We start from the raw sequence: 12,900 nt of genomic DNA, 5'->3' as shown, positions 1-12,900 counted from the left end.
CTTTCCTGCACAAGTTTCTTCATCTCAAAGTAACTACTACAGCCTACGTCCATCTGAACCTGCTTATTGTATGCAAGCCTAGGTCATCATCTACAATTTTTACACTCCATGCATTCCTCCAATACTAAATTGGCTCTTCCTTGATCCCTCAGGATATGTCCTACTTAGCATTACCTTCTTTTAGTCAAGTTGTGGCATAAATTTCTATTTTTCCCAATTTAATTCAGTACCTCCTCAATAGACACTCAATTTACCCATCTAATCTTCTCTCGTAGCATCACATTTCAAAAGCTTCTATCCTCTTTTTGTCTGAGCTGCTTATTGTCCACAGTTCAGTTCCATACAAGACTACATTCCAGACAAATACCTTCAGTAAAGGCTTCATCATCAGTTATTTTGCTGCCCAAATAGCAAACCTCATGTATTACTTGTAGTGTCTCATTTCCTAATGTAATTCCCTCAACACTGTCTCATTAAATTTGACTATATTCCATTACCTTTCTCTTACTTTTGTTAATCTTCATCCCGTAACTTCTTTTGAACACATTATCTATTTCATCTGATTGCTCTTCCAAGTCATTTGCCATCTGTGACAGAATTACAATATCATCAGCAAAAGTTCTTCTTTCTCAACATTAATGCTCTCTCTAAATTTCTTCTCGATTTCCTTCCCTGTTCAAACTGTCAGGAACTGAAACTGCTAGATACTGATTCACATTGCAGCCAGAAACATAGTTCAACTGGTACCTGCTGAATACTGACTGAATACAGACTTCTACCTCTGCAGTGTAGGTGTCAAAGCAAAATAATTATACAATACACCACCTTAATATATTTTTTTTTTATTTTATTTTTTTGTGGGCATTAGTCTATGGACTAAGGTTTGCGTCAGTGCCTAACATTTTTCTCCTAATTCTGAAGACATCCTCAGAGGCTATAAGGGAAACTTAAACAAACTCAGGGAGGCAAACTACAGCTACATCTACTCATCTACATGGATACTCTCCAAATCACATTTAAGTGCCTTGCAGAGGGTTCATCGAACCACCTTCACAATTCTCTATTATTCCAATCTCGTATAGCACGCAGAAAGAATGAACACCTATATCTTTCTGTACTAGCTCTGATTTCCCTTATTTTATCCTAGTGATCATTTCTCCCTATGTAGGTCAGCATCAACAAAATATTTTCACATTTAGTGGAGAAAATGGTGATTTTGTGAGAAGATTCCTCTGCAGCAAAAAATGCCTTTGTTTTAATGATGTCCATCCCAAATCACGTATCATTTCAGTGACTCTCTCTCCCCTATTTCGCAACAATACAAAATGTGCTGCCCTTCTTTGAACTTTTTCAATGTACTTCGTCAATACTATCTGGTAAGGATTCCACATCGTGCAGCAGTATCCTAAAAGAGGACGGGCAAATGTAGTGTAGGCAGATATGTTACATTTTCTAAGTGTCCTGCCAATAAAACACAGTCTTTTACTAGCCTTCCCCACAACATATTCTATACATTCCTTCCAATTTAAGTTGTTCATAATTGTAATTCCTAGATATTTAGTTGTGTTTATGACCTTTAGATTTGACAGATTTATTGTGTAACCAAAGTTTAATGGATTCCTTCCAGCACTCATGTGGATGACCTCACACTTTTATTTATTTAGTGTCAATTGCCAATTTTTCACCATATAGATATCTTTTCTAAATCGTTTTGCAATTTGTTTTGATCTTCTAATGACTTCACAAGTCAATAAATGGCAGCGTCATCTACAAACAACCTAAGACGGCTGCTCAGATTGTATCCCAAATTGTTTATATAGATAAAGAACAGGGTCCATAACACTACCTTGGGGAATGCCAGAAATCAGTTCTGTTTTACTCAATGACTTTCCTTCAGTTACTACGAACTGTGACCTCTCTGACAGGAAATCATGAATCCAATCATATAACTGAGATGATATTCCATAAGTATGCAACTTCAATACAAGCTGTTTGTGTGGTACAGTGTCGAAAGCCTTCCAGAAATCCAGAAATCTGGAATCAATTTGAAATCCCTTGTCAATAGCACTTAACACTTTGTGTGAGGAAAAGAGCTAGTTGTGTTTCACAAGAACGATGTTTTATAAATCCATGTTGACTGCATGTCAATAGACCATTTTCTTTGAGGTAATTAATAATGTTTGAACACAATATATGTTTCAAAATCCTGCAGCATATCGACTTTAATGAAATGCGCCTGTAATTTAGTGGATTACTCCTACTACCTTCCTTGAATACTAGTGTGACCTCTGCAACTTTCCAGTCTTTGGGTACAGATATACAGTTAAGTATGGAGCTATTGCATCAGCATACTCTGAAAGGAACCTAATTGGTACACACTCCAGACCAGAAGACTTGCTTTTATTAAGTGATTTAAGTTGCTTCACTACTCCGAAGATATCTACTTCTACGTTACTCATGTTGGCAGCTGTTTTTGATTCAAATTCTGAAATATTTACTTTGTCTTCTTTTGTGAAGGCATTTTGGAAGGCTGTATTTAGCAACTCGCTTTGGCAGCACTGTCTTCAATACTATCCCCATTGCTATCATACAGAGAAGGCATTGTTTGTTACTTGACACTAGCATACGTCACATACGACCAGAATCTCTTTGGATTTTCTGAAAGGTTTCAAGACAAAACTTCACTGTGGAAACTGTTATAAGCATCTTCCAACCGCACTATATTTCGAGCTTCTGTAAAAGATAGCCAGTCTTGGAGATTTTGTGTCTCTTTAAATTTGGCATATTTTTTAGTTGTTTCTGCAGCAGTGTTCTGGCCTGTTTTATTTACCAACAAGCATCAGCTCTGTTGTTTGTTAATTTATTTGGTATAAATCTCTCAACAGCTGCCGATACTATTTCTTTGACTTCAAACCACATCTGATCTACACTTACATTGTTAATGTGGAAGGAGTGGAGATTGTCTCTCAGGAAGGTGTCAAGTGAATTTTTATCTGCTTTTTTGAATGGGTGCATTTTTATTTGTTTTTGGAGGATTTGGAAATTACAATATTCAATCTCGCTATGACAACCCTGTGTTTACTAATCCCCATATCCGTTTTGATGCCTGTTATTAACTCAAGATTATTTGTAGCTAAGAGGTTAGGTGTGTTTTCACAACTGTTTACTATTCACGTAGAACGCCAGTTTTCTTCCTCCTGATAGCAATGTCCTCCCGAGTAGTCCCCACCTGGAGATCCGAATGGGGGACTATTTTACCCAAGAGGACGCCATCATCATTTAACCATACTGTAAAGCTGCTTGCCCTCGGGAAAAATTATGGCTGTAGTTTCCCCTTGCTTTCAGCCATTCGCAGTGCCAGCACAGCAAGGCCGTTTTGGTTTGTGTTACAAGGCCAGATCAGTCAGTCATCCAGACTGTTGCCCCTGCAACTACTGAAAAGTCTGCTGCCCCTCTTCAGGAATCACATGTTTGCTGGCCTCTCAACAGATATGCCTCTGTTGTGGCTGCACTACATTACGGCTATCTGTATCGCTGAGGAACGGAAGCCTCCCCACCAATGACAAGGTCCATGATCATGGTTCTGATACTATTACCTAAAGGTGGTTATATGCATACTTCAAGAACTGAGTGAACTGGGACAACAGTAGTCTTAAACTTTCAAAGTCAAATGCTTCATACATGAAACATAAGAGTAAATATAAGAAAAAGATGATACAACAGTCCATGTGTTCTTAACACAGAGGGAGGCCACCAAAAGCTGTGAAGTGCATTGTAAACTGGTTTTGCTAGCCAGTTTTAAAATTCCTACCACTCTGCTATTCGGGCACATGAGCAGCTGAGCTTATGGGTATTGTTTTTGGTCAGTTGCAGAAGGAAATTAATTCCCCACATTGGTGTTGGGGATCACAAACTGGTCTTCTCAAAAAGACGATGTATCCTATCCACACTACAAGAAAACCTCAATGCAAAATGTATCCCTGTGCAAAAATTGCAAGTGCTATTTAATTATAATCAAGGAACAGTTCTTACTTTAGTTTGTTTAGTTTGCTATATACAATATTGACACAACATTATTTGGAAAAGAATAATAATAAATTGCTCAAATTGTTTAAGTGTACAGAATACTTAAGCAATAATTTTGTTTCAGCCTTGGTTCTTCACTTTTCACTCTTAGCAGCATTGTAAGGAGTACAACAAGAAAAATCAACACACAGTTTGAACTTGATGATGTAAGTAATTCAAGTTTCTTATAACAAGAACTCTCTCTTTCTCTCTCTCTCTCTCTCTCTCTCTCTCTCTCTCTCTGTCTACATACATATCTGTCCATCTGCCTACCTATCTGTCCATCTGTCTGTCTACCTATCTATCGATCTATCTATCTCTCATTAGTGTCAAGCTTCTTTTGGGCCTGTACCAACTCATGAATTATCGGAAGGGCAGGCCACTCATCCAAAGATAAATGACCTGCCCATCCTTTTTAACCTCCCCAACATATCCCTCTTTGCTACTTGAGGAAGGAACTCACAGTTCCAAAATCCAGCACACTTTCTTGTACTTTTATATGTGTCTGTCACCGCTACTGAGAATTTCACTTACTGACAGTAAGTAGTGATCAGCAATTCTGTCTCATAAATTCCATAGTTTACTCAAGTCATACAATTATCATATGCTGTCCACAATATTAGTCTGATAATCTTCATATTTTTCTCCACAGCTGCTGAAATTTGGAGCAGAACACAGGCATGAACTGGGTTCTGCTACAAGAACTCTGGAGCAAGCAATAGAACAAGCACGCATTAATGTTCAGTGGGCACAGACCAGGCGAGATGAAGTTGTTGCTTGGCTGCGTATGCAACACAACATGGCAGATAGCTAGCACTTCAGCAGTAGTGTTCTGGTGTATACAAATTCCACAGAGCACACTATACTCATAGAAGTTTGATGCGTGGCAGGAAAAGGCCTCTTAAATGTGTCACTCAGAACAGAACTATCTACACAACTGATTACTAGATGTAAATTTTTTTCAGCCTGATGCCAGGAGAAGTGGCAACATCCTTCTTGTGTGTTCCTGGTGTCTTTATGTCTGTTTCTTTCATGAGAAAACGAAATGAATCATTCCAAAACTTAAAGTGGAGCCACAAACTGTCAGTTGCTATGACTGAATATAAATTGAACTGAATTAGAAACTGCCACCCCTTCAGTGAATTCAAAAATACAGTGCAAAGCTTCAATAAACAAAGTGAAAATACTCCAAATGAAATATTTTGAAGTGTTGTATGAAGGTGGTAATCACATTTCCAATCAATTCAAATGCAGTAACCCAGATGAATGTGTTTTGCTTGTAAATTGAATTTTATAATAAATATATCATTAATTAACAACAGAAAGTCACTGAAACTTAGAAGCTGCAGCATTTATCAATGTTAAATGACTGAATGATCAGCTTGTAACAATGTATTTACAGAGCAAGGTTCAAATAGATTTAACCATTTTAATGACTGTGAAGACAAGAAGACACATTTAACAAAACAGTTTGCTGGGTGTGGCACCGTGTCATAACTTAAAAATACTATATTGGAGAAACCACAATTTTGGCCATGGTAACAGTGACCTTCTTCTGGGTCTACTGCATCTACTTTTGTATTAACTGACTCTGGCCATGGAAGCCTATTCAATTATATTTAAAAAGACACATATATTTAGAATTTTATATTTAGTTTACTGTTTTGCCTTTATAGTAGTTCAACAGCCACAAAATAATGTATAAGCCTCATTTTTGGATATCTGTCTGTGTATGTATGAATTACAAATTGCAACTTTATCCTACATAACCGAAAAGATTGCTCATCAGTTGCCATTTGCAAGTAATGATCTTTAAAAAAAAATCTGCAGTGAGCATTTCCTTTTATGAAATAAAGACCTGCAATATACTTATACATTAATTTTAAGAATTTCTCCTTTTAAGAAAGTTCTTTGCCCGTTATTGTAATGTGATACTCTTATTTATCAGAATTTTATGTTTCTTTTAGAATATAAGTATCTGCCACAGTATCTATGATGTATTTAAAGAGGTTTCACCTTTTGTGTAAGTTAAAACAAAACTACTGTTAATTGGTGCATACAAATTTGATTATTTAGCCATGCAGGTATTATAGAATTAAATATCTGGACAAGAAATGTGAATGTAAGTTTTGGCCTGTGCTTGAATGTTTAATTTCACTGTGAGCATATGTGCATTAGTTATAGTGAAACAGCACTGCATCCAGTGAAGGTGTTGGCAAAGTGTTCTATGGCGTCTTTTTTGGCCTACTACCTACCATTGTCTCCAACTATTTCTCAAATAAGGAAAAAATGAATAATTTGATGAGAGAACACAAAAAGTGGTGAAAAGCCCTGATGCAGCAACTTTGATATATGCTCTCAGACAATCATATTTCTCATAAGTATGAGAAAACTAAATATGTACACATGATATGTTGGATTTTATTTTGTACTTATAACTTGAAACTACCTGACATAGTACTTAAAATGTAATGTTGTTAACCTAAAGGGTCACACAAAGATACACCTATAATGTTGTTAATCAAATACAAGCCAATTTTTAATTCTTGTCATTTTTTGTATGTCTAATTTGAATACATGTAAGAATTTTGTATGTGCATATATATGTAATTTCTCATTGTTGCTGCAGCTGTTTAGAAAATTCAAGGAATTAAATACAAGAAACTTAACACACTATTTTTTAAATAATGGTATCTGTTACAAAATTTCCATACCTTACCTAATGACCCTACTGAAAAATAGAGTGTACTTTTCAAAAATGCTGGTATGAGACTGAAACTCATTAAAAATTTCCAGTGTCCAGTATCTTTTTAAGTCAAATCCTTGGAGCTCACTTTTAACATTCATGACATTGACAGGCATAGATTCACACATTAAGAAATTTCGTTAAGAGTTTATTTACAAGGTTTCAGAAAAATCTGCTTGCTAAGTTGTAGCAGGCAGAACACACAGAAAGATGCAAAACTGCTGGTTTCGGCAATCAGGGTCATCTCTTTCTGGCAGAAGTGAGGAGAAAGTTTGTGCAGAAGAGAATGTTAAGGCTTATGATATAGAAGAAATCACAAGAAAAGTCACCCAGAACCTCGTGTAAATGAAAGAAAGAGAGAGAGAAAGAGTTATATGATAACCAGTGGAAAAAGTTTTCTGTAGTAGCACAAAACTGGCAAATATTTCCTCTTTAAAAGCCTTTGACAGAAAAGGGGGAAACCACATTCCACCTTATTCACTAAAAGTTTTGGCATGTGAATGTATATTATAACATTATAATCTTCTTACTCAGTCTCTCATTGTAGTTAAACATACATAAATCAACATCTACCTCTCACTACCACTGACCAGATAGGTCCCTCTCCCACAGTCTCCTTTTTTTCCAATTGATTTACAGTGTATCTCAGTGCCACTGTCTCCTCTCTCACTTACACTATCTCCTTTTGTTTTTCTTTCCCATTGTCTCCACCATACCTCAGCAGCCCAAAAATTCTAGGGGATCAAGTTATTTTTCCCTTATACCCATGTGTTTTAAAATTTGGTTCAAAATGTGCCCTCCTCCATACCTACGTGGTAACATTTTTCATTTCCACTGTCTCCTCCTGTAAGAACTGCCCACTCATACTAAACCACCAAAAATGTTTCAGTTTAGCCGGTGAATCCATAGGTGTCAGTTCAACTGGCCATGCTTTCCCACCTGTGTTTTGCATATTAAGCCAGTCCATCCTCGAAATGATTTAGTGAGTCATCACATAGGAATTCTTCCTACATGTTATGTGGAGATGCTCTTGTAGTTTTATGTCCCCTTGCAGAGCCATAGCAGCACCATTGGATTCTGAAAGTGCAATCTATGTTTTACATAATAAAGTGGGAAGGAGTCTTTTTGTGCAAATAATTTTTAATCTTGATGCCATTTATTTAAGAAATACCATAAAATTAATTTGTTCATACTGATTATAAGTTAACTAATGGTACAAGAGCATGGTCTACCACATGACTAGATCAAAGGCAGTCTACTGATGAGTGCTGACTATAGCATACGGTCTGTAACTTGAGCATACAGTTGGTATAGTTTGTAGAAGATCGTGCATCTTCAGTTATACCAAAGTTATTAATTTATTTATTAATATCAACATCTCTTGGCATTGTAAAATTACTGAAAGATAGTATTTATGATCTGTACACTCCACCTAATGTCTGAGTGGCAAAAGGCAAGTTTTGTTAGCAAATATTTATTAATAACAATTACTTGATTCACACCAGAATAAATGTGCTTTCCCTATGTATATCTTCCCTGACATCACAAGCAATTTCTGCATCAGCACCTCGTCCCACAGGGTCTGAAAGTGCGAGATGGCCAACCACCTCTGCTGGCCAGTATGGGAACCTACCAGTCACTCCTTACCCCCATATGTACTGCAGTGCAAATACATTCACTTGATGTATGCAAACCACAGCAAAACAGGAAATAAAGTAAAATCCACTCCTATCTGTAAATAAGGGGTACCTTACACTCTCTCTTTTGGTCCCACAGCTGATGTCTCCTTCCATCCTATTACTATTCTCTTCATTTATCTCTCTTTCTCTTTCACTGCAACTTTCTCTCTCCCATAGTCATTGTCTCATATCTCTCTCTCTCTCTCTCTCTCTCTCTCTCCCCCCCCCCCCCCCCCCCAGTGTTGCATCCTCTCTCTTCATCACTGTCCCTCTGCTACTCTCTTTCAGCACATAACGCGAAAGAACTTGCCCCCTTCTAAAAGCCATGTACTGCAAGTCTCTAGAGGAACGGAACGTTCCAAATGATTGGAAAAGAGCACAGGTAGTCCCAGTTATCAAGAAGGGTCGTCGAGCAGATGTGCAAAACTATAGGCCTATATCTCTGACATTGATCTGTTGTAGAATTTTAGGACATGCTTTTGCTCATGTATCATGTCATTTCTGGAAACCCAGAATCTACTCTGAAGGAATCCACATGGATTCCAGAAACAGTGATCGTGTGAGACTCAACCCACTTTATTTGTTCATGAGACCCAGAAAATATTAGATAAAGGCTCCCAGGTAGATGCCATTTTCCTTGACATCCGGAAGGCATTTGATACAGTTCTGCACTGTCGCCTGATAAACAAAGTAAGAGCCTACGGAATATCAGACCAGCTGTGTGGCTGGATTGAAGAGTTTTTAGCAAACAGAACACAGCATGTTGTTCTCAATGGAGAGATGCCTACAGACGTTAAAAGTAACCTCTGGTGTGCCACAGGGGAGTGTTATGGGACCATTGCTTTTCACAATATATATATAAGTGAGCTAGTAGATAGTGTCAGAAGTTCCATGCGGCTTTTCGCGGATGATGCTGTAGTATACAGAGAAATTGCAGTATTAGAAAATTGCAGCGAAATGCAGGAATATCTGCAGTGGATAGGCACTTGGTGCAGGGAGTGACAACTGACCCTTAACATAGACAAATGTAATGTATTGCAAATACATAGAAAGTAGGATCCTTTATTGTATGATTATATGATAGCGGAGCAAACACTGGTAGCAGTTACTTCTGTAAAATATCTGGGAGTATGCGTACGGAACGATTTGAAGTGGAATGATCATATAAAATTAATTGTTGGTAAGGTGGGTGCCAGGTTGAGATTCATTGGGAAAGTCCTTAGAAAAAGTAGTCCATCAACAAAGGAGGTGGCTTACAAAACACTCGTTCGACCTATACTTGAGTGTTGCTCATCAGTGTGGGATCCATACCAGGTTGGGTTTACAGAGGAGATAGAGAATATCCAAAGAAGAGCGGCGCGTTTCGTCACAGGGTTATTTGATAAGCATGATAGCATTACGGAGATGTTTAGGAAACTTAAGTGGCAGACTCTGCAAGAGAGGCACTCTGCATCGCGGTGTAGCTTGTTGGCCAGGTTTTGAGAGGGTGCGTTTCTGGATAAGGTATCGAATATATTGCTTCCTCCTACTTATACCTCCCGAGGAGATCACGAATGTAAAATTAGAGAGATTTGAGCACGCACGGAGGCTATCCGGCAGTCATTGTTCCCGCAAACCAGATGTGACTGGAACAGGAAAGGGAGGTAATGACAGTGGCATGTAAAGTGACCTCCACCACACACCGTTGGGTGGCTCGTGGAGTATAGATGTAGATAAAAACATAAATATGTTTGCATGCTAAAATCTTTAATGAGGAAGGCAGAATGAGAATTGAGACATCTGGTTCCTCACTTTTCTGTCAGAGTCTTTTAAAGAGGAATATATTGTATACACTGATTTTGTGCTCTGGCTATGGATATAGCCAGGATTTTGTCAAGAAGAGGGGGGGGGGGGGGAGGTCCAGTTTCTTAAAGAGGACCTTAAAAAGCCTCATGGTTTTCATTTTATGCTGAAAACACATATATATTTATTAAATTTTTTTGTATGCAATTTGCTTTCGTGAGGCCTTCATATAAAGAGTATTTGTTCTATAAAATTAAGCAAGAAAAGCTTGTCTTAAAAAGTACAGCATATATTCTCAATAAGAAATACCCAAATGTGCAATTAAATATTTATTTATTTGGCAATACGATAACTTTGCTCTAATGGCAAATGAATTAAAATTTGAATGTAACATATTGCCACTTTGGAAATGAAACACAGCTCAGTCTTCTAATATTTCACCATTGCAGAGCAGAAGAATCATAATGCTTGTTTGAATACAAGTTACCTAGTTCAAATCTCTCTTGTCAATAGTTATCTTTCCTCCACTACAATCCTGTATTCAAATTTATCACTTACCTCAAACCAAGTCATAATTTCTTCAGCATCAAAGCATCTCAAGTTCCTCAATTCAGTCTCAAATTTTATTATAGTATCTTTCATTTCATCAAAATTCTTCATTCCTTAACTGATCAAAACTTTTTAAAGTTATTGTTTCAACAGTCAACTTGAAACTGTAGCAACCAAATTTGTTTATAAAACAAAATACACAAATATGATGTGACTTACCAAATGAAAGTGCTGGCAGGTCGACAGACACACAAACAAACACAAACATACACACAAAATTCAAGCTTTCGCAACAAACTGTTGCCTCATCAGGAAAGAGGGAAGGAGAGAGAAAGACGAAAGGATGTGGGTTTTTTTTTTTTATTTCCTACGTGGAATGTTTCCCTCTATTATAAAAATACACAAATATTATGAGCTACAGTTTTTGGATCTTGACACTGATTCACATATTAATTTCAATTAGACTTCTAATGTATGTCACCTCATAAATGAGATTGTATTCATCCATGATAATTTGGTTAATGTTTGATGCCAATAAACTTCTCTATTCAATCTTTTCTTCTGCCAGAAGAAAGAGCCCCTGGCTCCAAAAGCTTGCTTAAGTATTGGTTGGTTGGTTGATTTGGGAGAGGGTACCAAACAGCGCAGTCATCAGTCCCATTGGATTATGGTAGGATGGGGAAGGAAGTCAGCCATACCCTTTCAAAGGAACCATCACAGCATTTGCCTGAAGCAATTTAGGGAAATCACAGAAAATGTAAATCAGAATGGCTGGACACGACTTTGAACCATCACCCTCCCAAATGCAAGTCCAGTGTGCTGACCACTGTGCCACCTCACTCAGTTTTCTTAAGTATAACATTCTTTTATGTGTGTGTTCTCCTGCCACTGCTTGGTGAGTAGATTTTTTTATCTATACAAGCACATTATATTGTCAAGTTATTTACAAATACATCAAAGTTGAGATGGTTGGACTATCATGCCAAGGACATTAAGAATAAGACATTTCACAGTAGAACATTGTTCTTGTAGTAAAACTTGAATACACGCATTATCACTGTCCCACAAGTGAGCCATCTTTATGCACAGATATGTAGTACAAAATGATGATCACAAGCAGCATTCCAATGTAAATATGGCTTTTAGTACCAGGAGTCTCCAAAGAGATGTTCAGCCCCCCTTTGATACAGCTCTTTTCATTTAAGAAGAGGGGCTACATTCTTAAGGGAGTTGAATAGGTCAGGAAAGAAAGGAAATCACAAGGAATTCCCTGTGGCCTATAGTAAGGGATTGTCACCAGCATCTACCTACATTGAAAATGGGAAACCACAGAAACCATTTTCAAGGTTTCCAGCAGATGGATTCAAACAATCTCACCTGTAGAATCCAGGGACTGCTAACTCAGTATCTCAGGACACAGAGCTACCTCACTTGGTGGAAAATTTGGAAAAACTGTTTGTTGTACACTGTTTCCAAATGAAATAAAATGCATCACAACAAAAGATGGGAATCTGATATTACATGCTTTTCATTTAATAGTAAATGATTGTAAATGGATTTATGATGAAATGGGGGGGTGGAGGAAAGGGGGGGGGGGGATGCAGGGCACAGTCGGTTCAGAGAAATTCAAGCAGCCCACTGAAAGAATCTTTTACAAATGAATGAACTACAGAATGTGCTGTCATCACATACCCTTTCTGCTCTCCACAAACACCTCCCTATCGTTCCATATCAGAACAGGCTTTCATAACTGAGTACTGCCTGGATGACCAGAATGGGTGACATTTTGCCATTTGGCCTACTAATGATAGAATTTTGAACGATTTTTTCAAAGAAATTTGGGCAATATTTTTGTTGATCACCATGATTGTTTGGTGACACAGGAAATCCAAGTCTATTTTTATGCACTGATTTTCATTTAATGTTATTTGTATTGATGTTTGCCACTCCACTGCACTGTAAAACACTGAACTATTTCAGCCCCAGACTTCTACCCATCTCCTAATAATGCCTCCAGTGCTAGCATTAAATTGCTACAGACAAGTAATTAGGCTATTATTGTAGTGCATACATATTTTT

At 37.5% G+C, this 12,900-nt stretch overlaps 1 protein-coding gene across 1 annotated transcript in view; it reads left to right on the top strand.

Moving 5' to 3' along the window:
• Positions 1-6,734, top strand: part of LOC126418899 (aminopeptidase N) — a 310,305-nt gene extending 303,571 nt beyond the window's left edge. Inside the window, exons 15-16 of the mRNA XM_050085916.1 lie at positions 4,151-4,232; positions 4,718-6,734. Of these exons, the coding sequence (XP_049941873.1) occupies positions 4,151-4,232; positions 4,718-4,879 (244 nt within the window). The 3' untranslated portion in view covers positions 4,880-6,734. The remainder of the gene's footprint in view (positions 1-4,150; positions 4,233-4,717) is intronic.
• Positions 6,735-12,900: the final 6,166 nt, after the last annotated feature.

The sequence above is a fragment of the Schistocerca serialis genome, chromosome 9, assembly GCF_023864345.2.
Source record: "Schistocerca serialis cubense isolate TAMUIC-IGC-003099 chromosome 9, iqSchSeri2.2, whole genome shotgun sequence".
In the NCBI taxonomy this organism is placed as follows: Eukaryota; Metazoa; Arthropoda; class Insecta; order Orthoptera; family Acrididae; genus Schistocerca; species Schistocerca serialis.
The sequence above is the reverse complement of the archived record's forward strand: the minus strand, read 5'-3'. Positions and strand labels throughout refer to the sequence as shown.